Here is a 23,210-nt window from a genome sequence, read left to right as displayed (position 1 = left end):
TATGGCCGATAATGAGCGAATCTGACATTTCCCCCTTGTGTCATTTCCCAGAGAAAAACTGGCTGCCAACGCAAAATCGAACACAAGAAAAAATCGCGTAGCCCAGTCCAATTCCCCAATAGTCCAAGGGTCACATGTAATGAAAACGCCACGGAAATCAAAAGGTACAATCATGCAGAAAACTTGTGGAGATGCCTCAAGTCTGACAGAGTACATAGATCCATATGGTATACCAAAGCATCATCGTCCTCCAACACCACCAAGCGAAACCGAGCTGGAATACCGGCGTCGTGTCATGGGGCTGGGTATATAAAAGTTGAAGTGCATGCGTGACGGAGAAACTAACGGTTAGAAAAACAAAAATAATAATCATGTTCGGTGGGATTTTGTTTGTGGTTATGATTTCATTTTGGAGAAGCGGAGTATTGGAGAAATGGGTATGTGATTCTTATTGATTTTGCGGGAATGTACAATGAACTTTCATATTTCTCTCTTTGGTTTTAGGAGGGGGTTTGTCGGGATATTTTTCTCTTTCTTCTTTTCTTTATTTTTTTTTATTTTGGTAATTCTGTCATTTCTCATGGTATGTGGCGGTCGGATTTTTGTCCTTTGGTTTGGCATCTGGGTTTATGACGGAAGGAGCTTGTCGACTCTGTCCCTTGCAATATCGCACATTGCCTGCATTTTTTTCGATTTGTATGTTAGTAGGTTTATGGTTACCTTGGGAGAAGAAGCTGGGCATAGTGGGGCAGGAATATAACGAGGAGGTTGAAGAGGGGGAGATGGAAAGGGCGGGGAGCACGTTGATTGCTTCTGTTTTCTCGACTTCAATATCTCCTCGAGCGATTCTTCGCTCCATATCTTCCATAATAAGTGCCCTACTACGGCCATTGACGAAAACGCTGTTATTTGTGTCGAGAGAAGTTTAGCCAAGATGAACCATCAGAGAGAGATGATGAGGGGTAACATACACATATCTCAAACCTAAAAGAAGCAATATTCGTCAGCTTCCAATACAAATATTTCAATATAGGGAGTGGGGGTCTGTAAATAAAACAAAAAAGAGCTATGAACTGACCAGGAAACGTCTCTTCATACTGTTTATTCAGGGCCTTCAGCTTGATCGCCTCCTCCTCACTCTCCGCTGTGAGACTGGCCTGCTCAAGCCTCGAATGCTCGCTGTCGATCCTCTTTTCCCCCAACCTTGGATGTGCTGCAAGAATTTTCAGCAGCCAGGCTGTATTCGACGGCGAATCGGTGTCTTTGAGGTCTATAAGTAGTTGCTTGATCAAAGTGATAACCTCATCATAGTTATCGAACGGCCCAGTGGCCAGGTACTCCAGCGCAAGAGTATTCAATGCATCGCAGGGCTCGAAAAGATGGGCAAGGACTTTTACTCGACCGTCGGTAGGTAAAACTGGGATCGTTGCTGCGCCAGGAAGCCTGTATCTAGACATTACTTGGGGGCGATTGGTAAGGATTTTGGAGGGGGGAGTGGGAAGAGCGCTGTTTAAGTTGATGCGATTCTTCACGTAGAGCACGCACGATGGTATGGTACGGTACTGGCAACGACGGAATGGTTACCGTCAGTAGGGGACAGCAGCGGAATGCAAGATAAGTGCCCGCACTCGCCGGTAAATAAATAGATAAAATACCTACAACATGCACCTGTTGTCTGGGTGTTATTTTATTATTATTTGTAGGTAAGAAGAAGAAGTACTGTAGTGTACTAGGAGCCACGAAGGAGGCCAGGAGTAGCCGCGTTCGAGTTAAAAATTCCCGCGTCTCGACTACCTTGATCCGTCTGGCTGGCTGACTGCCAATCCACAGTTCACGGCGGCCATATAGGCAGCAGCCCAGAGCCCAGTAAAGTACCTACATAGTACTTGCTTACAGCAGCGATAGATAGCCCCAGGATTGGTATGGGGGGTATGGGTGCTGGTGCTGCGATAAGAGAAAGTGGTGAAGTGAAAAACGAAACAGTGCCACGAAAAAGGGTCGCTAGCTGTCCGGCGCTCGGCTTGTCCCGCTGCCACAAACAGCCCTCCCACGCGAGCCCCTGCAGAACCGACAACCTGGGAAAGTCCCCGCCGGTCTTCCCGAGCCCTGCTTGAGGTTGACAAGTGGTCTATGTCGTAATGCGATTGGGTTTTTATTGGTATTTACATCAATATTTCAAACTCAACCCCCCCTGAGGATCAATTGATTCGATGGTCTGTCACACAGTGGGTCACGTCTAGAAGAATGTATTATTGTCGGAATGGGAAGTCTCTATACTGGAATTATACTGGTACTCTAACACTTGTAGCCACTTCATCCAGAACACCTTCCACGTCAATGTGTTTTAAGTACGCCTCTATCGCCTCTGCTTTACTGCCCCAGAGACTGCTTTTCTCGCCCTCTGGCTTCTGCACAAGTTCAATTCGGTGGTTGTACACTTTGTAGAGGGCTAAACTAACCAGCGACGGCGTTGCGAAATCCAAGCCATGCAGTGGCGAAAGACATCTAAATTGCATTGCAGTTAATACATCTTCAAACTTGCAATGTAATTGTCAGCAGAGAACAGAGAATAGTACCTGACAAGCAACTCAAAATCCTTGGTTGCTCTTGCCGATACGCCTCCTGCAACGGCTCTGTGATTTCTTATAAAGACGACGATATCAATGATATGCCTCTTAATCTCTATACTAACAGTAACGTCTTCTGCCATTGCTTTGAGGCTCTCCATTACAGCCGCAGAAACCAAAACACCATTTCCAGATGGGGGAAATCTCGAATCTCGGCGTAACGGCGGTGTCGTAGAGAGTTTGCGTATAACAACTGAAGCCAGGGAGTCGCTGTCTGATCTTTCCACTTCCATTTCTGCTTCTGCTACCTCCCTCTCCACATCTTCCGGAAATCCTTCTTCCGAAGGGTGGTAGTGCGAGATAAAGAAATGGTCACGCTTGTACACAATCAGTTCCAGTCATGTATAAAGCCATAGAGTGGGTGCAAAACCAAATGATTTGTTAAAGTTGGAGGTTCACTAGATTTTACTAGCATAGCGATGAATAAAAATCTCTCCGGGACTTCAAAAGCGCCTTTACGTGTTGAGAATTGCCTTGTCCTCATAAGCTGTGAGGAGTTAGTTGGCTTGAGTTTTAGGGTTTCAGACTCATGAGAGGGCATACCTCTAACGCTTGAGCTTGTACTTGGGGATTTGCTAAATCTAAGTCCCTTGCGATAACTATATTCGCAATCTTTCGTCCATTCATAAACTCTTCCTGTGTGCCTTGTGATTGACTCCGCAGGGTGTTTGAGCGCGATCGATATCCATAATAAGATTCCTAGGTGTAGTATTAGAACACTGCATGTTTGAAGCAAGATTATTGTAAATAACCTCGCGGGATAGAACTGGCGATGCCCTGAACGAGGTCGACCGCGCTCTGGTCTCATCCGGCAACAGAAGGGCCTCTGCGAAATCGTCCAAGCTGGTCTCCGGAGCGCAGTGAACCACTGTTGTCGAAAGGCCAAACACACTTATCGCGGCCTATGCATATTTAAGTTAACCAACGCAGCAAGCACCTGAGGAGAGCTCCAGCTTACCAGCTCTAGCTGTCTTTGTAGCAGGTGTAAACATTGTCCCTCAGTGCTCAGGATGCAATGCTTGTCCGCAACCAAGCATAATAAAACCGCCAGCTCGACATCATTGAGACGATGCACCAAACCCGAGATATATTCTCTATCCATGCATGGATCTATACTCGCTGCAGTCGTCGAGTGGGGAAGGGGGGTGTTTCCCGTAGCTAAGAAGCTCACCAGGGGGAAAGTTGAGGCTCAAATCCCCACATTATTCCGTTACCCGGTTGTCCAGGTCAGCAAGAGCTCTCATCCACCGTTAAACCCACTTCAAACAACTCGTGGGGCCGTCTTTCTCCCCCGCATCGGATTCAAAATGAAGATAACCACCACCCCCCAGGAGTTTGTAGACGAGTCATTACGGCTCCTAGCAGCTCGTCCATCTGCTGTATGATGCCAATTCTACATTTCCATTGCTCTTGCAATTATTGACCGCAGTGCAGACTATAACAACCACATACCATGCAGCCGCATCCGGCAAAGGAAAACTTACAATCAAGACCTATGATCCAGTGTCAGGCGCAGTCATTAAGTTTAGAACCTGCAAGATCGCCGTTGTAGGACGGATGATCGCAGGCCTCAACCGCTTAGGAAGACAGCAAGCCAATGTGCCTGAGCCAATCGTGCCCGGTAATGATAAAATACAACGTTATTTGGCAGGGAGTTATTCTGGATGGCTAATTGGGTTGGACGGGGTACAGATACGCCGGTAGATGCTACACTAGTTTCCACAGTCACATCGGCAACAGGAACGCCGATTTCAGGGCAGGCTACGCCGCTGACAGTAGACACGGGGTCGAAAAATAAGAAGAAGAAGAAGAGAGGAAAGTCATGATTGGGGGCATGTGATATAGATTGAGGGTATGCGGAAAATTATGCAGGGAATAAAACTTTTGGTTTCATGCCCTGTGTATCATACCCGCCGGTTGGTTTCAGGGTGCATGGGAGTTTGGCATTTGGTATCATGAAACGTCTCAAAGCTAAGATTTGCGAATATGCTTAATGGCTATCTTATTATACGTTCCACAACCAGTCAACAACAAACTAGGTTTTTATAGCTTGTGTCTAATGTCTCCGAAGCGATATACTGTAACGAGTAGGTACCTTGTTCCGGGCTTCATCTACCAGCAGTACCTATCGCGACTTGCCTTGGCCCGCAGTTTTTTATTTCCCATCACTAGCAGTGATTTTATTACCGGGAAAAAAAAAAACGGCATAGGTTTGATATCCTGACCCGCTCATTACCTCCACTCATATCATTTCCAACGCACGGGGAAAGCGTTGAATAAGTTTCAGTCTCGATGCGACTGCTTTCTGCAGTTATTACATCAGTTAGCTTAGCACCCAGGCTTATCCATCCCGTGCGGCAGTATTTGTAGAACCCGTAGACACGTTAACGGTTTGAAACACTACTTATAATAATTAATCTTCAGGGCTGAAATAAAACAAGGAGAATATACATACTGCCTATCCCCTTCGAATCCGAGACATGGATTATCACCCGCACTCCTCAAACCAGTGTGGAAAATATTTAGGCGCTTCTAATTACGAGAATAAAAGAAGAAAAACATACATGTACTTAGTACTACATGTACCCTAGCTTTGATAGCGCCTACAACCACATATGCTTGGAATGGTGCGATCACTGTGTGACTTTACCCATGATGATCTGACACCGTGATGTGACCGGGAAATAAGTATCTTGCACCTATGCACTGGTATTTCCAAACATGTAACAGATTATAAATACTTATATATACGCATTATTTACCGATCATTTCATTTCTATTTAGTATATAGATCTATGGAGTTAAGTATACAAAGTTTGAGGCTCGAGCTTTATAAATAAGCCTATGTACATGATTTAGATCATAGATCATCACTCGATGTTCATCATGTTCTAAACATCCAGATATGCCCCGGGCCCAGTTAGTACTGCCGGTCACCGTGCGTCGTGTATGGACCTATCCCCCGTGGTTAGAATTGTGTTTGGTATGGTCATATGAGTCCCATAGTTATACCAAAACTGCAACGACCAAGTATAGTATAATTTCAATAAGGAAGATTCATGCTTCCAATTCTTGGCCTAATTGAGATACTGGTAAAGGTGGAGAGGAAAGCAATAAAAAGACCCTTCGCCTTCAGGGCTCGTTCTTTATGGATATGGCCTAAAAGTGGCCTGTAGAGTCTTTCAGGTATCTAGATAAGGGATGCGTAATTTCAGGGGAGATGGGAAAGCTCTCGGGATTCTGTGTGTATTGCTGGTTGCGCAAATATTACATATTTAAAATGCGAGTACATGTAAGCTAATTACTTCATAGCAGCATCCTCTTTCTGTATTTGGTACGTTATAGATACGACACCCAACATAAGAGTATATCACATATCCATCATAAGGATAAGAATTTCTGATCTTGGCCTCATTAATTTCATCTCTAGAGAATCCATTGAAATTTCATCCTCATCCTCAACCCCATCTCCACCACACCCCCAATCATCCAAACCTCCACCAAACCCCACCGCTCACCGCAAAAGCCACAACATTCGACCCTACCCAAATCCCAACCCACAGCAGAATAATTAGGCCTCTGGTCATAAATCATATAGACCTTAACATCCCATATTCTTAACAACCAACTACAGCTAGAGCTACATGATGAATGATGAATGATATAGATGTCAGATAAGCTTTTTTATGCTCGTAATAAAAGACATCATGCCCTCTCTCTTATCATAAATTAATACCAGAGAAGTGGGGAGGAATAACTAGAGCTATGTATAACGCCGCAATAAAACGCCAGATACGCAGAAGTAGAGAAGAAGGAAGCAGAGAGCAGCAGGAGAGCAGAAGAAAGAGGATAATAAACAGGCCAGACCAGCTAGAAAGAAGAAAAATAAAGATAGCAAAGAGAAAGCCGAATATTACTATAAATCGCTGCCACAACGGAACACAAGCACAACCCCTACCACCAGACGACAAAAAAAAGAAGACTACTGCTAGCTCTACGAGCACCATCTCTGGATATATGGGATGGGGGCAGTGGTAACAATATATTTTTTCCTTCTGCTTCTTATTTAAGCCAGAATCCTCCTCTCTCCTGATTCGCCTATATGATTGAGAGTTTGTTAGTAACAGAGATTTGCCGGCTGGTTGCGAACTCACCATATTGGTCTCCGCTTGCGTCAGGCTCCGCTTGAGATCGTACCAGAGAGCCTTAATCTCTGGCTCGAGATCGTCCGTGACCTGGTTTGCCCATCTCGTGCGCTCTACGACCCACCCGTCGCCATTAGCCCACTTCTCTGTCCGCCCAACCCCCCCCCCCCCAAAAAAAACAAAAAAAACAAACAGAAGCCGGAATCATATGCTCACCCTCAATACTCATCTTCGCCGCCTTATTCTGCCATTTCTCATCAAAATATCCCAAACCCTTCAACGCAAACTCCATCGCCACCCTCAGAGACTTCTTCCAGTGCATAAACATATGCGTCAGCTTCGCCCTCTCGTGGCAGTAGCGGCCCACAAAAAAGTCCCTAGTCTCGGCCGGAATCTCGAACCCTGCGCTATCCTCGCTATTCTCCGCATCGCTAGGCGACAGGTCGTCCAACGTCTCGCGGTCATACCGCGCGCCCGTGAAATACACGACATACGCCGCGGGCCGACTCGTGATGTGGCACGCCTCGCAGGTGGGCCTCTGCGGGCCCTCCGAGCAGACCCTGGAGTGGAAGTCGGGGCGCGCGCGCATCGCGCGTATAAACTCGGGCTGCCAGGCGGCGGACTGGAGCACGCTGCCGCCCATGCTCTCGAGGCGCCGGTCGAGCGCGGCGATGGCAAACTGCGAGATGGGGTCGTCGATAGGGAAGGATGGATTGAGGAGGTACTGCACCATCCAGAGGCAGACGACTTTGAAGTTCTCGCGCGGGGGCTGGTGAGAGCGGTGCGTGTACTCGATGGGGACCTGGTTGTCAGGATGTCCGAGCGCTGTGGCATCTTCGTCGTCGGAGATGATCCAGGATTCGTTGTCGAGGTCATCGTCGGCGCGGGGGTAATGGGGCTCGTCTTCTTCGCCGTCTTCTTCGGGTATTTCTTCGCCGGAGGCGTCGGAGGGGTCGGTGTCGTAAAGGGCGGCGCGGGGAGATTCGGAGGACTCGCTATCGGTAATGGTGATGCCGGCACGCTTTGCTTTGAGCTCTTTGAGTTTCTTCTGGAATGGAGTGAGTTTGGGAGCGGAGCCGGCGTTGCGGGTACGGGTTGAGAGCACGTCTAGAGGTTTGTCAGATGGGCCATACCGTGGGAGTTGAGTGGGTCGGGGGAAAGGTGTGCAGGGAGCTTACGGCGCTTTGGCGCAATGAAGGCCAGATCCTCCTTCAGGTCCTCTTCTTCCTCTTCGTCCAATTCGAGAACGAGCGCTCTTTCCTTACCCTTGTCCTTTCTCTTGCGCCCGGAAGTAATGACGGCCTCATCTTCGTCTTCATCGTCGCCATAGTCACTATCTATCTCAATTGGTTCCCTTGCTTTGCCTTTGCCATTGTCTTCCCTCCGCGCCCGTTTCGGCCTTGGTGTGTCCTCATCGTCCTCGGACATAACCATAGGCACGTATCTCTTGAGCTCCTTCCGCCTCGCGGGCCCAGTATCAATAACCACCGCAAAGCTCTTCCCGCTAGGAAAGACCAGCGCATCATCCTCATCGTCATTTCCAGGCTGGAGCTGTGTTTGCTTTGCCTTGCCTTTCCCTCTTCCTTTCCGTATTGGCGCGGCTTTTGTAGCGGCTTTTGTAGCGGATTTGGTAGCGGATTTCGGTTCGGGCTGTGTTGGTTGCGGCTCCTGCTTGAGCTTTGTCTGCCTCTGCGAGGTTCTCCTGGGCGGCGGCGGCGGCGGGGGAGGTGGTCGTGGTGGTGGGGCACGGCGGCGGGGAGGAGGTGGTGCATCTTCATCGTCAGGAACCGGGACTGGAGCACGTGGTGGGCGGGAACCAGGGCCAGGGGCACCTGCGGGGAGATTCAGGGCTGATTGGTACGCTTTCAACTTGCGTTTAGTGGGGCGCACCATTTTGGGCGATGATGGTCCTGTTTAATGGGACGGTGCTAGTGGGAGTGGGATGCAGGCCGTGGGGGGGGATGAGTGTTGGAGTGTGATGATTGTTTCTGTGAGGACAGCAGGATGAATTGGTTGAACGCAGATATCTGAGATATCTACATGTAACTTGCAAGCAAATCTACAGGCAAGGGAGCTAGTCGTTCTGTTCTGGTTGAGCAAACGCCACTTGCGTCGTTGTCGTAGTCGTTGTCGTAGTCGTTGTCGTAGTCGTTGTCGTTGTCGCGGTTCTGTGGGGGCGTGAGGCAGAACGTGGGAGAGACGCGATCATCACGTTTGTCCGTCTGGCAGCGTTCCCCAGAGAGGCTAGAGTGGCTGACGGTAGAGCAGAGCTACATCCATGTACATGTAACATACGGGCTGCAACCAACCAGCGTCCACAAACAGGCACAACAACTGTCAACCAGCCGGTGACTCTGCCAAGCACGCAACCAGCAGAGCAGAGCACAGGCAGGGTAAGTCCACAACCAGCTCTTCTGAGTAACGCAACCCCCCCAAACCAGCCAAGATCCTCTCCAAGATAAAGTGGCCAGGTAGCGGCAAGTTCCACCCTACGCGCCTCGTCGTGACGCATGCAACGCATCATCGAAGTAAGTATTCCAATTAATGCCCCCTAACCCTACATACCCTCACCACAAAAACCCGGAATCAAGCTTGGAAGTCGATAAAGACAAAGACAGCCAGCCATAACACGCAAAAAGTGATCGACAAGCCAATGATTCCCACCCCACTTCCCCAAGCAATAGTTTTTGCTTGCTTGATTGCTTGATTGCTTGATTGCTTGATTGCTTGATTGCTTGATTGCTTTCCCTCTGGCCCAACGTTTGGAGAGGGCCTGCATAGGCGAGCGAGTGCAGACAAGACAGCGATGCCGTCATGATTGCGCAGCACTGCTTAATATCTGTCTTGGGGGACTCCACCATATCCACCATATCCACATGAAAAAATGCAATTCCAACCAACCAGAGGAAAAAACACTCGACATGACATCGATGTTGATGCCCTGTTTTTGGCCTTTTTGCACGCAAGAGATGGAAATGGAGGCTGCGGAAGACGCAAGTTGTAGATTGTACTTAAGGTGTTAATCGCCGCCTCCAGTAATGCGTTTTCTTTTCAACCATCCTCACTACACACAACTACGAAAATTACCCCGATATTTGAGAATTGTGCTTTGTTTTGCATATCTCGCAATAATACCATATCATCAACCTATTACTACGATAACTGCTATTACAAATTAATCAAATAATCATCAATACCAATATCGATTCACCCAACAACAATCAATACTCAATACTCAAAATCCAATTACTACTCCACTACCACTGATTTGCCACACCCCAACACATAGCCCACCATGAAGAGCAAATCCGTAAATCGACCCGTCGACACAAAAGTAAAAGAAGCCGATATTGAGAACAAGCTCCGGCTGTTTGGCATCTTCCAAGGTATGCATAAACATCCATCACAGCTCCTCACTAGTACTAACAAACCCCAGGCTTCGCATCCGGCAAGCTCCCCTCAAATTCACAGATCGACACCGCACTCAGCTCCTTCTCCTCCCACCCCAAACTACGCAACCCCAACCCTAAACTCTCCGACGAGGGCAAGGTAATCCTCAACGACTTCCGCGCCGTCGTCGAGGAGGCGAAGCGTCTCCTCCTCACAAAGAACCACGACCAGGCAATCCAGGAGTTCATCTACTCCACCACACAGCTTGGCCAGAAGGGCGGTCCCGACGCCGGCACACCGAATGCGCCAGTATCAAAAGACACCGCCGCTAGGGACGCAGAGGAGGCAAAGGCCGGACTGCGAGTACTAGGAGAGCTGGTAATCACCAACGGGTACGTTCCTCCACCGAGTGATAATCCATGATGCCAGCCTAAAAAAAAACATACTGACTCCCCTCTCCATAGTCAATTCCGCAAGCTACTCAATGACGGCGTAGTACTCATGCGCGACATCGCCGGCGACTCGGCTACAAAGGCCGCCGGCAAGGTCCGCCCCGGCGAAGACCAGCTCCGCCAGATCGACGAGCCAGCCCCCGACCACACATGGCACGACGCCCCCAACATGTCAAAGGATAACATCAAGGGCCAGTTCCGCGACAAGTTCAACAAGAACAAGCCACTCGACCGCAGCGACCTGCGCGAAACCGCCAAGACCGCCAATGCCGCCGCCGACCCGCTCAACTCGCGCGAGACACAGCAGACCGCCGACCGCGTTGCGCACGACCAGCGCTACGGCACGGAGAGCGGCGTCGATGCCGCCGCGGGTTTGAGGGTTGGTGCAGCGGAGCTGAGGGACCGTGTCAGCGAGAACACGCCCGAGGAGCACAAGCAGCGCGTGAGGGAGTACAGGGACCGCACGAGGGGGTACATGAGCAACAAGATGCCCAAGGAGCGCCGCGAGCAGGTCATCTTCCGCCTCAAGAAGATGGTGGTTGAGATCCAGTCGCACCAGGACTACCAGCAGGCCATTGACACGCTGCTGCGCCTCGCCGAGAACTACTCGGGTCATGGGAAGTCACTCGCCCGCGACGGCACCGGCACGGTCCAGAGTGCGCGCCAGGACTCGCATCTCGTCAGCGCTGAGAAGTACTTTAGATCTATCATTGAGCGCTTTGCGAACAACACTAGTGCCGACGACCTCTTTGAGGCCATTGACGATGTCTACCGTGATGCCGACCGCGACCCGGAGCTGAAGGAGTGGTTCCGCGGTGTCAACTCGTATATCCGCACCTGCCTCAAGGAGGAGGGATACATCATGCGCGACGAGTCCAACGACCGCTACGACCGCCTCTACGACCAGGGCAACTTCCTGCTGCGCGACCGCTACCGCGACCACACCGACCGCGTCGTCAACGAGTTCCGCTTCCTCGGGGAGCAGTTCGCAGAGGACCCGGACAACAAGAGGTTCGGCGAGGCCATGCAGAAGTTGTTCAACGACCTTGGAAACGATGAGAATGGAAAGCCCGTGTTCAAGAAGCATCTCGTGAAGGATGTAACCCAGGTCATCATCCCCGAGGTCTTTGAGAATATCAGATATGTGCCGATCCCCAGGATTGAGTACAGCGACCCGATGATGGACGCGGTCGTGGAGAACTTGGTCATTGAGAGCGACAACTTGATGCCTAATGTTTTGGAGATCGGGAATGACAATTACATGAGGTTTGGGCGCAAGTCTGTTGCTAGCAAGAAGAGGCACAGTGCCATGGTCTCAGCATCCGGTATCCAGTGCGATCTCAGAGGTTAGTTTTACCCCAATACTTCGTCCTGATATCAATGATACTAATACCATGTGAACAGACGTTTCCTACTACATCAAGAGAAAGCAAGGCTTCCCCTCAGTCACCGACATCGGTGTGGCCGACATCTTCCTCGGCGGCGAAGGCTTCTCCTTCAAGCTCGAGCTAGCGACCGCCGAAAAGCACGACCGCGCCCGCTTCTTCAAGGTCGAGAACGTGCACGTCAGCCTCACCAACATGACCATTAAGCTGAAGCAGTCCAACCACAAGATGATATTCAACATCTTCAAGCCGCTCCTGCTCAAGGTCATGAAGCCGGCCCTCACCAAGGTGCTCGAGAAGCAGATCCGCGACACCTTCGGCCAGCTCGACGCCCTGTGCTACCGCATCCACCAGGAGCAGAAGAAGATCGAGACGGACCTCAAGAACAACCCCGACCCCGAGAACGCCCAGAACATCTACAACCGCTACTACCAGGCCATGCAGCGCGAGATGATCAAGCGCAAGGAACAGGTCGCGGCAAAGACGGAGGACAAGAAGGTCAACATGGCCGTCACAAAGCAGGACAGCATGTTCCAGAACATCTCGCTGCCAGGCGGCATCAGCACCAGGGCTACCCACTACAAGGAGCTTGCCCAGCGCGGTGACAGGTGGCAGAGCGATGTCTTCAACATTGGCTCGGCGTCGCCGACGACGGGGGTCCCACAGCCGCAGGCAATCACGAGGAAGTCACCGCACGGACAGAGAAGGAGCTTGAGGGAACGAGAGACGGCGAGCTTGAGCACCTCTAGGGACAGTGGGTACCATCCTAGTGGTGTGGATGCCTATCTCAATGGGTCATCGGTGGGCTACGGCAATGGGGCCACGGGCTTTGGGGATAAGTACGCTGCGGAGCAGCAACACGATGCGAACCAGAGGATTGGTGGTTACGCCTTGAACCAGCAGCCCGGTACTCATTTGCCTGTGTTTAACAGCACCCAAGCTAACAGAGTTGTCTAAATCTTGTAATTTTCCTTCTATTAATTTGTGAAGTGATGAAGGTGGTGATAATACTGGATGGATTGAGGGAGGATAGTACTGGCTATGGACGATAATTTAATGTCTTTTTTTTTATTCATTTTTCCTTTTTTTTGTTTCTTTATATCCACTAGGTTTGCTCTGTATATGTAGCTGAAACGGCAACGAGTCTCTTATGTAATTATTATTTAGGTAGGGATTAATACACATATGTAGTACTTCATCTTGTCTCTTTCAATTGTTAGTGCACGTTGTGTGAATAAGTACTAATCACTCCGTGGTAGTACTGCTTGTAGCAACTTGTAATATTGATTTATCCTTTGAGTATGGGCGGGTTCTAGAAGTAACTTAAGGTAAATGTTTTATGACTTTATGGGCTTGTAGTAAAGTATTTTATATCATCTAAGGACGCTTCGATTTCCACTGGGTTTAATAAACAAGCTACTCGTGGTTTGTTTGGGAGACCAGATTATACGGTTTATATGCCGGTTTATTCACCACACGAACCGATACCGAGACATCACAGAATGAGTTTTTCGACTGTAGAGGTTGCGTCAATTTTCATGACTGCAATAATATATTCCGGATTTTTTGGTCCTCTAAACGTCCTTAGATAAATAATTGATGCGCCAAGCGCCACAACGTGTAGTAGATGAGTAAGCTTGTGGGATAACCTTACGAGATTATAATTGGTTGTGTTTTGCCTGAGCTTTGCAATCCATCTAGTACTGTATTTAGAGTCTGATATTGTATTGAAATCTCATTTAATTTAGGCTCGTATATACTTTATATATAGAGAATTGTGCTCTATATAAATACATGTAGTCTTGCCTCTGCTGTATGTCAACTGTTGCTGCAAGTTAATGCTTGGAGGGAATTCAACATCACGCATAACATATAGCCGCAGTAGTTATTTAAAGTGTTTCCCCTGGTAGCATCAGTTATAGACGAAGGAATAGCAGGATTCGACTGTAGATATGTGAACCGCCATAAAAACCTCTCCGACGGGCTAGGTTAGTATGTGCCCGCGACTGAGGCTTTGCCCGGTTTCAATACCTTCAGGCTTTGTAAGAGGTTTTCTGCGGAGTCTAAATGGATATAGAATTCCCCTCTGCTCACCTTCTGTCTGAATCAATGGGAAGTGATGGGAATAGCCCGCGTTTTATAATTACTTAATAGAACGTTTTTGGCAAGTCGAACTCTAGAATACCTAGTCTTCTTCGCTAGGCCTAGTGAAAGGCACGTTGAAACTCGAACTGAGCTACCCTGCAGGCTGCCGAAGAATTATGTAGAGAAGGTTCTTTTGCAAAGTGGACAGATGTAGGATTATAAATGGACGTGTAAAAATTATACAGCGCTTCCTGCCGGGCCGGGACTACGTCCCCGGGCCGACGGAGCTAACATGGGTTTGTCAGGTTCACTCAGACTTCCCAAGAGGATTACATACCGATAAGAACCCGTTCAGCGTCAATTAGCTGATGCACCTAGAGTACATGTAGAGTAGGTACTCTAGAGTACATAAGGGCGTTTGTGGATCTGCCTGTATACATCGTATGTGGTACTGTAGATAAAATTATACCCCACTATGTACTCTAGAATCGATTTCCTATCTCAACTCTTCAGAGGTTTACACGGTTTATCTTGACACATATGCCATTGTATGTACCTAGCAGAGTAATCCACATATGACCCCTCATGAATCATTAACACGCATGATGCGGCACCTGCTAGTGCCGGTATTAAGTTACTCTAGAAGAGGAAGTTTTATCAGAACCCCGCTGCATACTAAAGCCAGGAGACGTGACGCGCTTTGTTGATTTTTCTAGAGTACCGGGGTTGTCAGGGTGATCAGGATAATTATCAGCGGATCCTTCGATCAGATAAATTCCGATCCTGGCAGGCTGGTCGAAAAGGGGTGGGTTACAATATCACTGGGTTACCCCTTGCAACCTCAACAGGCGTTGATTCGCTGAAAGTTCCAAATTGTACTCCTGGTTTATTGGTCCATCCAGGGAAAAGCTGCAGGAGGACGAGGCGTGATTCACTAAAAAAAAAAAAATTGACGCGTTGAGTGAATTCAGGTGGGACCGTTGCTGGCGAAGACGCGCTGGTCAACTTGACCATGTTTGGATTGATCTCTTGGTATACAAGTGTCTCGTATAAAATCTCTTTGTGTCTCCTCCTCGTCCTGCCATAGATACATAAATCAACCATCAACTCAATTCTAAATTTGTACCTACACCTTCTCGTCACTGTTAAACTTACCAATATCTCAACTCCCTACCTTCCTCACAATCCCAAATGGCTACTACACAGATGACCCCTTCCAAGAAAGTGCGTATCCCCATAGTAACACTCTTAACGCGTCCGTGGGTCTGAATCTTGACACTAACCCGTGTCTAGGCTGCCAACGCCATGTCAAATCTTAAAGTTGACGACATTACTGCTGCAAAGAACATGACCTCATCCTTCCAGAAGGTCAGCACAGACAGTCCCAAGAAAGACTTGAAGACCGTCGAGACCTCCGAACCTGAGCTCGATGAGCCCCTTCTTAGGGAGAATAAGCAACGCTTTGTTTTGTTTCCCATCAAGTACAATGACGTGAGTTTCTTCAATTCCTCTGCTATCGTCGTAACTATCCACTAAACATATTTCTCCGATTCCAGATTTGGCAAATGTACAAGAAAGCCGAGGCCTCTTTCTGGGTTGCAGAGGAGATTGATCTCTCAAAGGATCTCAACGATTGGAACAACCGCATGAACGATGATGAGCGTTACTTCATTTCACATGTTCTCGCTTTCTTTGCCGCCTCTGACGGCATTGTCAATGAGAACCTCGTCCAGCGCTTCAGTAATGAAGTCCAAATCCCCGAGGCCCGTTGCTTTTATGGATTTCAGATCATGATGGAGAACATTCACTCTGAGACGTACTCCCTTCTCATTGATACGTACATCAAGGACCAGAAGCAGAGGACCTACCTGTTCGATGCTGTTGATACCATTCCTTGCATCAAGAAGAAGGCCGACTGGGCCATCAGGTGGATCGAGGACAAGAATTCAACTTTCGCTCAGCGCCTAGTCGCATTTGCTGCTGTCGAGGGTATCTTCTTCAGTGGCTCTTTCGCCTCAATCTTCTGGCTTAAGAAGCGTGGTTTGATGCCTGGCTTGTCATTCTCCAACGAGCTCATTTCTCGTGATGAAGGTCTTCATACCGATTTCGCCTGTCTTCTCTTCAACCATTTGAACAACCGTCCTAGTAAGCAGGCTGTTCAGGACATCATCACTGAGGCCGTTGGGATCGAGCAAGAATTTTTGACCGAGGCTCTTCCTTGCGGGCTTCTAGGGATGAACGCTAAGCTTATGAAACAATACATCGAGTTTGTCGCGGATAGACTTCTTCTATCTCTCGGAAATGACAAGTTCTACAACTCCACCAACCCTTTCGATTTCATGGAGTCTATCTCCCTTGCAGGAAAGACCAATTTCTTTGAGAAGCGTGTCGGTGACTACCAGAAGGCTGGTGTGATGGCCTCCACCACCAAGAAAGATACTGCGTCCGAGGACGAAGATGATGAGAGCAACGGCATCCGATTCGATGAAGATTTCTAGAGGTTCACTTACTGTTTTTTATATCTGTATAACGGTTCATTTCCTTAAATGTTTGGAGGTTTTGGGTAGGGTCTTTTTTTGAATTGGGCTGCGGGTTTGGGTTTCGAAGGTTGTTTTCTGGTTCCACCGTGTTTCTTTTTAGATGTTTGGGTCTTCCACCCCTGATCTTCGATCGCACTCCACTCCTGCATCAATCAGATTCATTTTAGGGTATTGTTTTTCTGGGAGTTTCTACTTGTTAAACTTTTCTTTTGGTTACTTTTAGTCATACGCTTTTGTATCCTGTATTTGTAAATAGACAGCAGTGTCTTCTAGGCGACATTAGCAAGAGGGAAATTTGGGTAAATCTGGCTATCATCAGTGTAGTCATGATGGGCTCCCAAGAAATAAATCCTGCCTTATTCCTACATATGGTACTTTCATTCTAACCGTGGTTTAACGTGATTTCACCATATTAAGACTCTGCACTCTTCTGCGTGTATCTCGGATTTTAAAATGGTTACACTCATTGTTGTACTCCCGCCAAAGCGCACTTTGGAATACCCCCCACGCAGCTACGCTAAATGATAAATTCTGGCCTGTTAAGGCAGATTTATAGGCCTTATAAAGACACTGGTTCCCTATACAATCCTCTCTTAAACTTCCACAAGAATCCTTACCATCGATGCAAAGACCGTTTTCTTTTTCAACTGGATTTATCTCGGGGGTCTAATATTTGAAGAATAGCACCAGCTATCCTGTCATCTCGGCTGCCGTTATAACCTGGAAATGCATTGGAAGCGGCGTGGTTTGGTACGATCACCCCATCCATGCCTACGTATTTTAAATTATACTTATACATTGATGACGCTGGTAGACCAAGATGTGGGTAGAAACTCTGGAACTCCCGTCGCTCCGCAACCTCCCCAACATGGAGGGTAAAGATTTGTTCTCGAGCTCAGGGTGAGAAAAATAAGATGTTACGAAATTTTAGCGTAAGGTGGCCCGGAGAAATGTGGGGAATGAAAGGCCAAAAACATGTACTTAACCATCACTCTTTATCATTGAACGAGAGGCTTGAGTGTTAACAAACGGCTTTCTCTATCGTTATAGACAGCGACAATTGCCAAATAGTCACCAAGAATGATCTATATGGAGTGACTTTTCTAATTCTTTTACTCGTAAGCAAGTGTAAAGCTATTCATCGAATATCAGTCCAACATTGGGCCCAACTAAAATATGTACGTACATGCACATGAACCTACATGTACCTACATGTAGATAGGGCGCCAGAAAGATTAGTGAAATTACATCAGCATAATGCTTAACTGCAGTAGTGATACGCCTTTATTTTTTTTACGGTATTTCCGGTAGCATGTGGAGTTAACTAGGTATTCTCACACGATGCCGCATTTACATCGCACTAAGGAGAGACAAACCTGTAGAGTGTGTGCTTAGTCATCATCGTGGTACTGGTTACATGTAGTTATGGGGAAATGATCGCTCAACCTGCTTTCAGGCAGTATGGCATTGGGGGTTCTGGTTGTGGGTCGCTGTGAGACTGCATTCCAAGTTCTTTTGACTGTGAAGAGCCTGTGGCGAGCGCTGTTTAGCCCAAGGTCGGAAATACCTCTACATGTTTCTGATAGAAGTTTGAGCGTAAAACAGAGTAAAGGATCTAAGCTATGTAGTTCAGCTCCTAGGATCATATCCACTTCAAGACATATTAAAGAATAACTATCTCCAGTAGATATCATGGCACTGCCATCATACATTTGAAGAGAAATACCGCGTGTGAGGGGACAGTCGCGCACCATAGAAATTGGCCAACGTTGATTGGTTGCAACAATTGAATTGGTTGTAATGCGCGACTGACCCGGGTGCGCGACGCGCGATACTAAATAGTCTTGCTACTTCAGAAGTAGGAACTCTGACGGACGCTAGCAGCCAGGGTTAAGCCTACACGAGTAAAGATGATAATACCAAGGAAATTTAAAACTGGCTATCTCTTAAGATGTACGTCAATGATGACCCTTTTACTTTGGGATAGAGTATCTGTGCCAGTGCTTGGTTAGGAATTCAAGAAATTTGTTAGGCCTTTACTAAAAGGATCAGCATTTTTCAGGCAGCCTAAAGGATTCATATACAGTTATACTTAGCTATAGTTATAAATCCAGTTCACTGGTACGACACATTATAATAAATGCTGCGGGCGGTTGTGGTAGTTAAAATCCCGGGCAGGTTACAAGCCTCATTAGCTCTAACTTCTCGCTTTCTTTCGGATGTCCTTGTGTTTTCTGTTCACCAACTGCATATAGGGATTAAGTAACCCGGGAGGTTGGCTCTTAGTTACTTGTATTGATGATGCATCAATGAGAGAGGAGGGAGAGTAGTTCTCTCTCCTCGACTCAAGTACAGAGCTTCTTTAATAACAACCACATTCTCTAGTATCTTCGATCGTCTAGTGATACCTAACCCTGAGAATGGTAATATGGGATTACCACAAGGGATCATCAGATCTAGATGACATATATCCTTATACGCTTTAGTGTCGAATCGTAAAACTACATGTATATGGATCTTACCTAAGCCTTATGGAGTCTTCACTAGAAACGCAGACTTATAGAGCGCCTTTTCCTCTCGGTTATAATAATGTTTCATAAGACTTCGATGAGTGTTCAAAGGGTTACAAACCTATATGCGAGATAAGCGCCCAACAAAGTTCTGCTATTTCCCGATTCGGCACTCACTTCGATTATGTCCCTATTTATAATTGGGGTGGATGGTACCGAAATTAGCGTTGCGGGTTACATGGGTTGAAGGATCGATCAGGGCTCAGTTTCGAGAGCATAAATTTTATTCTCGATTCATGCCAGTGCCAGAGGGTATAACAAGCATAGTGTAGTTCTAATATATTTTATGCCATAGTCTACGACTGCACGCAAAGTTTTGTACCTAGAATGAATAAACTGCTTGATATATAAAAAAAAAAAAGTTCTAATATATTTGTTGATTGTAATTAGTATGGCTCAGGATTCACTTATGTAGCATCAATGATAATTCCAACAACAAAATGCACATCACAAAAACACCAGAAAGGCTGCCGTAAGCTGATAACTCCATACTTTTTATTATTGTTTCAAACCAAATTCGAACTTGAAGCCTCATCACTGCGCTTCCAATAGAGAAGCTAAAGACTTGAAAAACTATATCGGGGCTTTCATTACCTCTGTTTCCATGATTCTATTACTAGAAAGTGGCATCACAAATGCTGCATAATGCATCGGCGTCCCTAACTTTCCCGCAGACTGATCTACAACTCAAAGAACCTGGTACACGTACATATCTCCCCGGCCTGCGGATACCCAAGGGGAGTGATATCCCATGAAATTGCTGAAATTTCAAGCCCGTGAGTAACTACTCTGGTTTTCATTCATGTGGGTGTTCGGGCTCCAGCATCGATTTTATAAACAAGCTGTCCTCTGGGGCTTGATCCAAAGTTTCTGGCACCGATTTCATCTCCATGAGAGCTGGAGTCGTTCAAATTTCCTCAATAGCACTTATAGAATCGTATTGTATGACTTTCGGTGTGAGCGATGATTGGTGATGGGATAATATTCTGGTACTAAGTGAGCTACCTCATGATCAGTACCTTGTAGATCTACAAAGGGCAATACTTTATGTGTCGTCATGAATAAGGTGATCGTAGGACGATTGCATAAAATCACTCAATGGAAAGTAATATCGGACCCGAATTTGGCCATTCTCGTGTCTATCACAAACTAGGTATTTTAAATACAGTTGCCTTTTCTTTTCTTTCACCTTTCTTCTCCATTTGCCACCCAGATATGAATTTCCACTCCGTTAAAGCCTCTTACATACAGAAAGAAAGAAGGAAAGAAAGAAAGGACAGAAAGGAAGGAAATAAAAAAAAAAACTGAAAATAATGAAAATAAAAAAAGAAATGCAAATGCTCCCACCCAGCTTTCTCCCAGATTTCCAGACAAAAATGTTAGTGCAAGTTAACCCCTACAATGGGAAAAGCCTGGCCAACAAAATAAAAGAAAGATATAACGAGGAAATAGTTCTCCTTTAAAATTCGATCCCGGAACAGATTTAGTCGGGGAGCTCATATTTTCGATTCCCCATTGCCTCTTTCGTAGGCCGATATACTTGCTATATCCCAGCTCCCATGATTATTAACAAACAATAAAAAAAAAAACACGCAATTTTCGCGAGTGGAACTTTTTTGCTCTGAAACCTGAAAAAGCAGCCCATCCCGGATAAACAAAATTCCGAATATAAGAAACAGTAGGGTATAAAGAGAGGATAAGAGTAGGAAAGGAAGAGGCAAAATGTGTAAGTAGGAAGAGAAAATAACCCCCAAATCCATGCCCGCAGACCCTTCCCAAAGCTTCAGAAATCAAGGTGTAAAAGAATATCAGTCCGAATAAACAGAATAAAATAAATAAAATAAAGAAGGCACAGGCCAATGCAACAAAAAGGCAATATGTGCAATTTACACGCTAGCAAGAACAAGAGGATAGGAAACAGTGGAATCAAATTTATAGAAAAGTCGTAAAAATAAAATAAAACTCCAGTGAGCCGCCTGTAAAAGTAAAGGGACGAACAAAAAAGAAAGAAAAAACCGGTCTCAGATATCATGCAACGTTATGAGGACTGCCTAAGACTACTGCTGCGCTTGAACGCACCAATGTCTATGGTAAACCCATGCGCTTTTTTGGCATTCCTTGCTACAGTACTTCGTACGCCTGCACCGTCTGCATTTTGCAAATTGACGAGTGTACTCCTCCCATTTCCCACATTCGTAATATGCGCATTGTCGAATTCCGCCTCGGGAGTCGTCCTTTCGGCAAAGATTTCTCATCACTACGCCTGCCCAGTACTGCATATCCGGAGGGTGGTGTCGAACAGTGAACTTCTCCACGAGAGGAAAAATATTGTAATCATCTGGTAGGAGATACTCTTCTTGCTCTTCGAGGGATTCTTGATCTTGGCTAGCCAAATTACTTGGTTCTTCGTCCAGAAGGTGAATTTCGCCGCTGATAGAGAGTTTTGGTACTAGGTGAGATTTTTGGAAGTAAGATCGCAGGTTGCAATACTTTGAAACATAAGCAAGAAGTTGTAATGACATTAGAACATCCTCTTCACGAGGCATTGAAGGCAACACAACCGAAGATGAGCTATCTTGAAGGTAGCGAGATGGAAAATGAAACGCTGTTGGAATGGCCAAAGGTGGATTAGCCGTTGGGGGGTTTGTATTGGTTGCTGCATTGATGATGCTGCCATCTATCGGCGACCGATGCGTGATATTGAATGTTTCAGTATCTTGGGTGTCTGTACCATGGGGGCCAGCCAATCCCATTGGAGCATCCACTGAACCAAGGATTGTTTGGCGGTCATCTATGCCTTCTATGTCCTCTCCCGTCTGAATATCTACAATCGGTTCGTTTGCATTCTCCACTTCACCTGACGGATTGGGAATCTCGTCTGCATTCGGATCATCGGATTCCCCCGATATCGAGCGCTGGTGGCGAATGGATGGCCGGCTACTTCGGCGAATTGTTCTGCTAGATGATGTGGGAGGCGGAGGATTAGGCGTGGTGGGTGATTCGGGTTGAGAAACATTTCCGGCCTGTAGCATTGATGGTAGCCTTTCAGTGTCCCGAATGGGTCGCAGGCCAAATCCTGCAACATTAACATCCATTACTGGGAGCGCAGCTGCCAAAGGCTGTAGTCCGCTCTGATCGCGCGCAGGAATTCCTGAATGATATGTGTGGAAGTGGTGACGACTATCATGAGTTCGATTAGGGTGAGATTGTCTAATATAAGCAATCCTTTCTGCGGGATTTGGTACAGTAAGTGTTTGGTGAGAGTTGGCGTGCACATTTTCTAAAGCCTGTGAGGCAGGTATTTCAATAGACGCAGGCGGTGCTTGTCTCCTAAACCCCCGGTCTCCTCCTGAGGGCCTCTCATGTCGATCATAAAAAGAATTAGGGGGTTTGTTGTCGCGGGACCGAACTGAGTGGCTACCAGAAGCAGTACGCTTCGCATTAGCTGCGTCTGCCTTTGACTGTAGTTTGTCGATAACCTGTACATAATTGTCCAAGATTGTTGCAATGACTGGGACCATATCTGCCTCCACTACCCTAGTTCGCACGTTTTCTGAACCCCGCACACCTATGTTCACGACACACTGAAATGCTAGATTCCATTTCCACATGCTCATCAGATCCTTGTTCCGCCCATCCTTCAGTATGCATACCAGCCTTTCGATACCTCCATCGACGGTAAGAATATCCCTGATGCGAGCCGACGAAGTAGTAAGATAGGCAAGGTGATTCAGAGAATTTATGAGAGGGAGAGTTGATGTGCAATCCAGCGCTCGTCTATCATAAAGAGCGGTCGTAATACCAACGGATGCTTTATTGAGATTAGGAATGCTGAAGTTGACTTCTCGCATTGTTGATATTATAGGCTGGGATGGGAGAAGTTGGAGGAGGGGGGGAGGGGTTAGGAGCTACGAGGGAGATATATGTCAGCACGTCGGGATTTTCTTCATATGGAAGTAATATCGCACAACTAACTGGAGATTGCGATGTGGTGACAGACCTTGTATGCAAGTTCC

The 23,210-nt window shown here is 47.0% G+C and overlaps 8 protein-coding genes across 8 annotated transcripts; 3 read left to right on the top strand and 5 right to left on the bottom strand.

The window, feature by feature from the left end:
- Positions 1-571: 571 nt before the first annotated feature.
- H6S33_008316 (uncharacterized protein) lies at positions 572-1,457 on the bottom strand (the record flags this gene model as incomplete). The annotated part of the gene is made up of 4 exons (XM_044839945.1): positions 572-678; positions 721-902; positions 972-984; positions 1,079-1,457. 4 exons carry the CDS (start codon positions 1,455-1,457, stop codon positions 572-574), a joined length of 681 nt encoding a protein of 226 aa, XP_044687861.1.
- Positions 1,458-2,282: 825 nt separating this feature from the next.
- On the bottom strand, positions 2,283-3,729 carry H6S33_008315 (uncharacterized protein; the record flags this gene model as incomplete). Its single annotated transcript, XM_044839944.1, has 7 exons — positions 2,283-2,408; positions 2,460-2,505; positions 2,577-2,944; positions 2,998-3,114; positions 3,171-3,326; positions 3,380-3,529; positions 3,586-3,729. 7 exons carry the CDS (start codon positions 3,727-3,729, stop codon positions 2,283-2,285), a joined length of 1,107 nt encoding a protein of 368 aa, XP_044687860.1.
- A 205-nt stretch (positions 3,730-3,934) lies between these two features.
- On the top strand, positions 3,935-4,453 carry H6S33_008314 (uncharacterized protein; the record flags this gene model as incomplete). Its single annotated transcript, XM_044839943.1, has 3 exons — positions 3,935-4,006; positions 4,062-4,248; positions 4,320-4,453. 3 exons carry the CDS (start codon positions 3,935-3,937, stop codon positions 4,451-4,453), a joined length of 393 nt encoding a protein of 130 aa, XP_044687859.1.
- Positions 4,454-6,689: 2,236 nt separating this feature from the next.
- H6S33_008313 (uncharacterized protein) lies at positions 6,690-8,665 on the bottom strand (the record flags this gene model as incomplete). The annotated part of the gene is made up of 4 exons (XM_044839942.1): positions 6,690-6,725; positions 6,782-6,885; positions 6,989-7,879; positions 7,951-8,665. 4 exons carry the CDS (start codon positions 8,663-8,665, stop codon positions 6,690-6,692), a joined length of 1,746 nt encoding a protein of 581 aa, XP_044687858.1.
- A 1,402-nt stretch (positions 8,666-10,067) lies between these two features.
- On the top strand, positions 10,068-12,956 carry H6S33_008312 (uncharacterized protein; the record flags this gene model as incomplete). The annotated part of the gene is made up of 4 exons (XM_044839941.1): positions 10,068-10,158; positions 10,209-10,554; positions 10,627-11,960; positions 12,019-12,956. The coding sequence occupies 4 exons, from the start codon at positions 10,068-10,070 to the stop codon at positions 12,954-12,956; spliced, it is 2,709 nt and encodes a 902-aa protein (XP_044687857.1).
- Positions 12,957-14,924: 1,968 nt separating this feature from the next.
- On the bottom strand, positions 14,925-15,098 carry H6S33_008311 (uncharacterized protein; the record flags this gene model as incomplete). The annotated part of the gene is made up of 1 exon (XM_044839940.1): positions 14,925-15,098. A coding segment is annotated over one exon (174 nt), but the record flags the coding sequence as incomplete, so codon positions are not given.
- A 177-nt stretch (positions 15,099-15,275) lies between these two features.
- On the top strand, positions 15,276-16,582 carry H6S33_008310 (uncharacterized protein; the record flags this gene model as incomplete). Its single annotated transcript, XM_044839939.1, has 3 exons — positions 15,276-15,308; positions 15,378-15,575; positions 15,641-16,582. 3 exons carry the CDS (start codon positions 15,276-15,278, stop codon positions 16,580-16,582), a joined length of 1,173 nt encoding a protein of 390 aa, XP_044687855.1.
- A 4,669-nt stretch (positions 16,583-21,251) lies between these two features.
- H6S33_008309 (uncharacterized protein) lies at positions 21,252-23,045 on the bottom strand (the record flags this gene model as incomplete). The annotated part of the gene is made up of 2 exons (XM_044839938.1): positions 21,252-21,683; positions 21,756-23,045. 2 exons carry the CDS (start codon positions 23,043-23,045, stop codon positions 21,252-21,254), a joined length of 1,722 nt encoding a protein of 573 aa, XP_044687854.1.
- Positions 23,046-23,210: the final 165 nt, after the last annotated feature.

This window comes from Morchella sextelata (genome assembly GCF_020137385.1).
Source record: "Morchella sextelata strain SCLS chromosome Unknown scls_26, whole genome shotgun sequence".
Taxonomy (NCBI): domain Eukaryota; kingdom Fungi; phylum Ascomycota; class Pezizomycetes; order Pezizales; family Morchellaceae; genus Morchella; species Morchella sextelata.
Note: the sequence above shows the minus strand (reverse complement) of the source record. Positions and strands in the feature narration are given on the sequence as shown.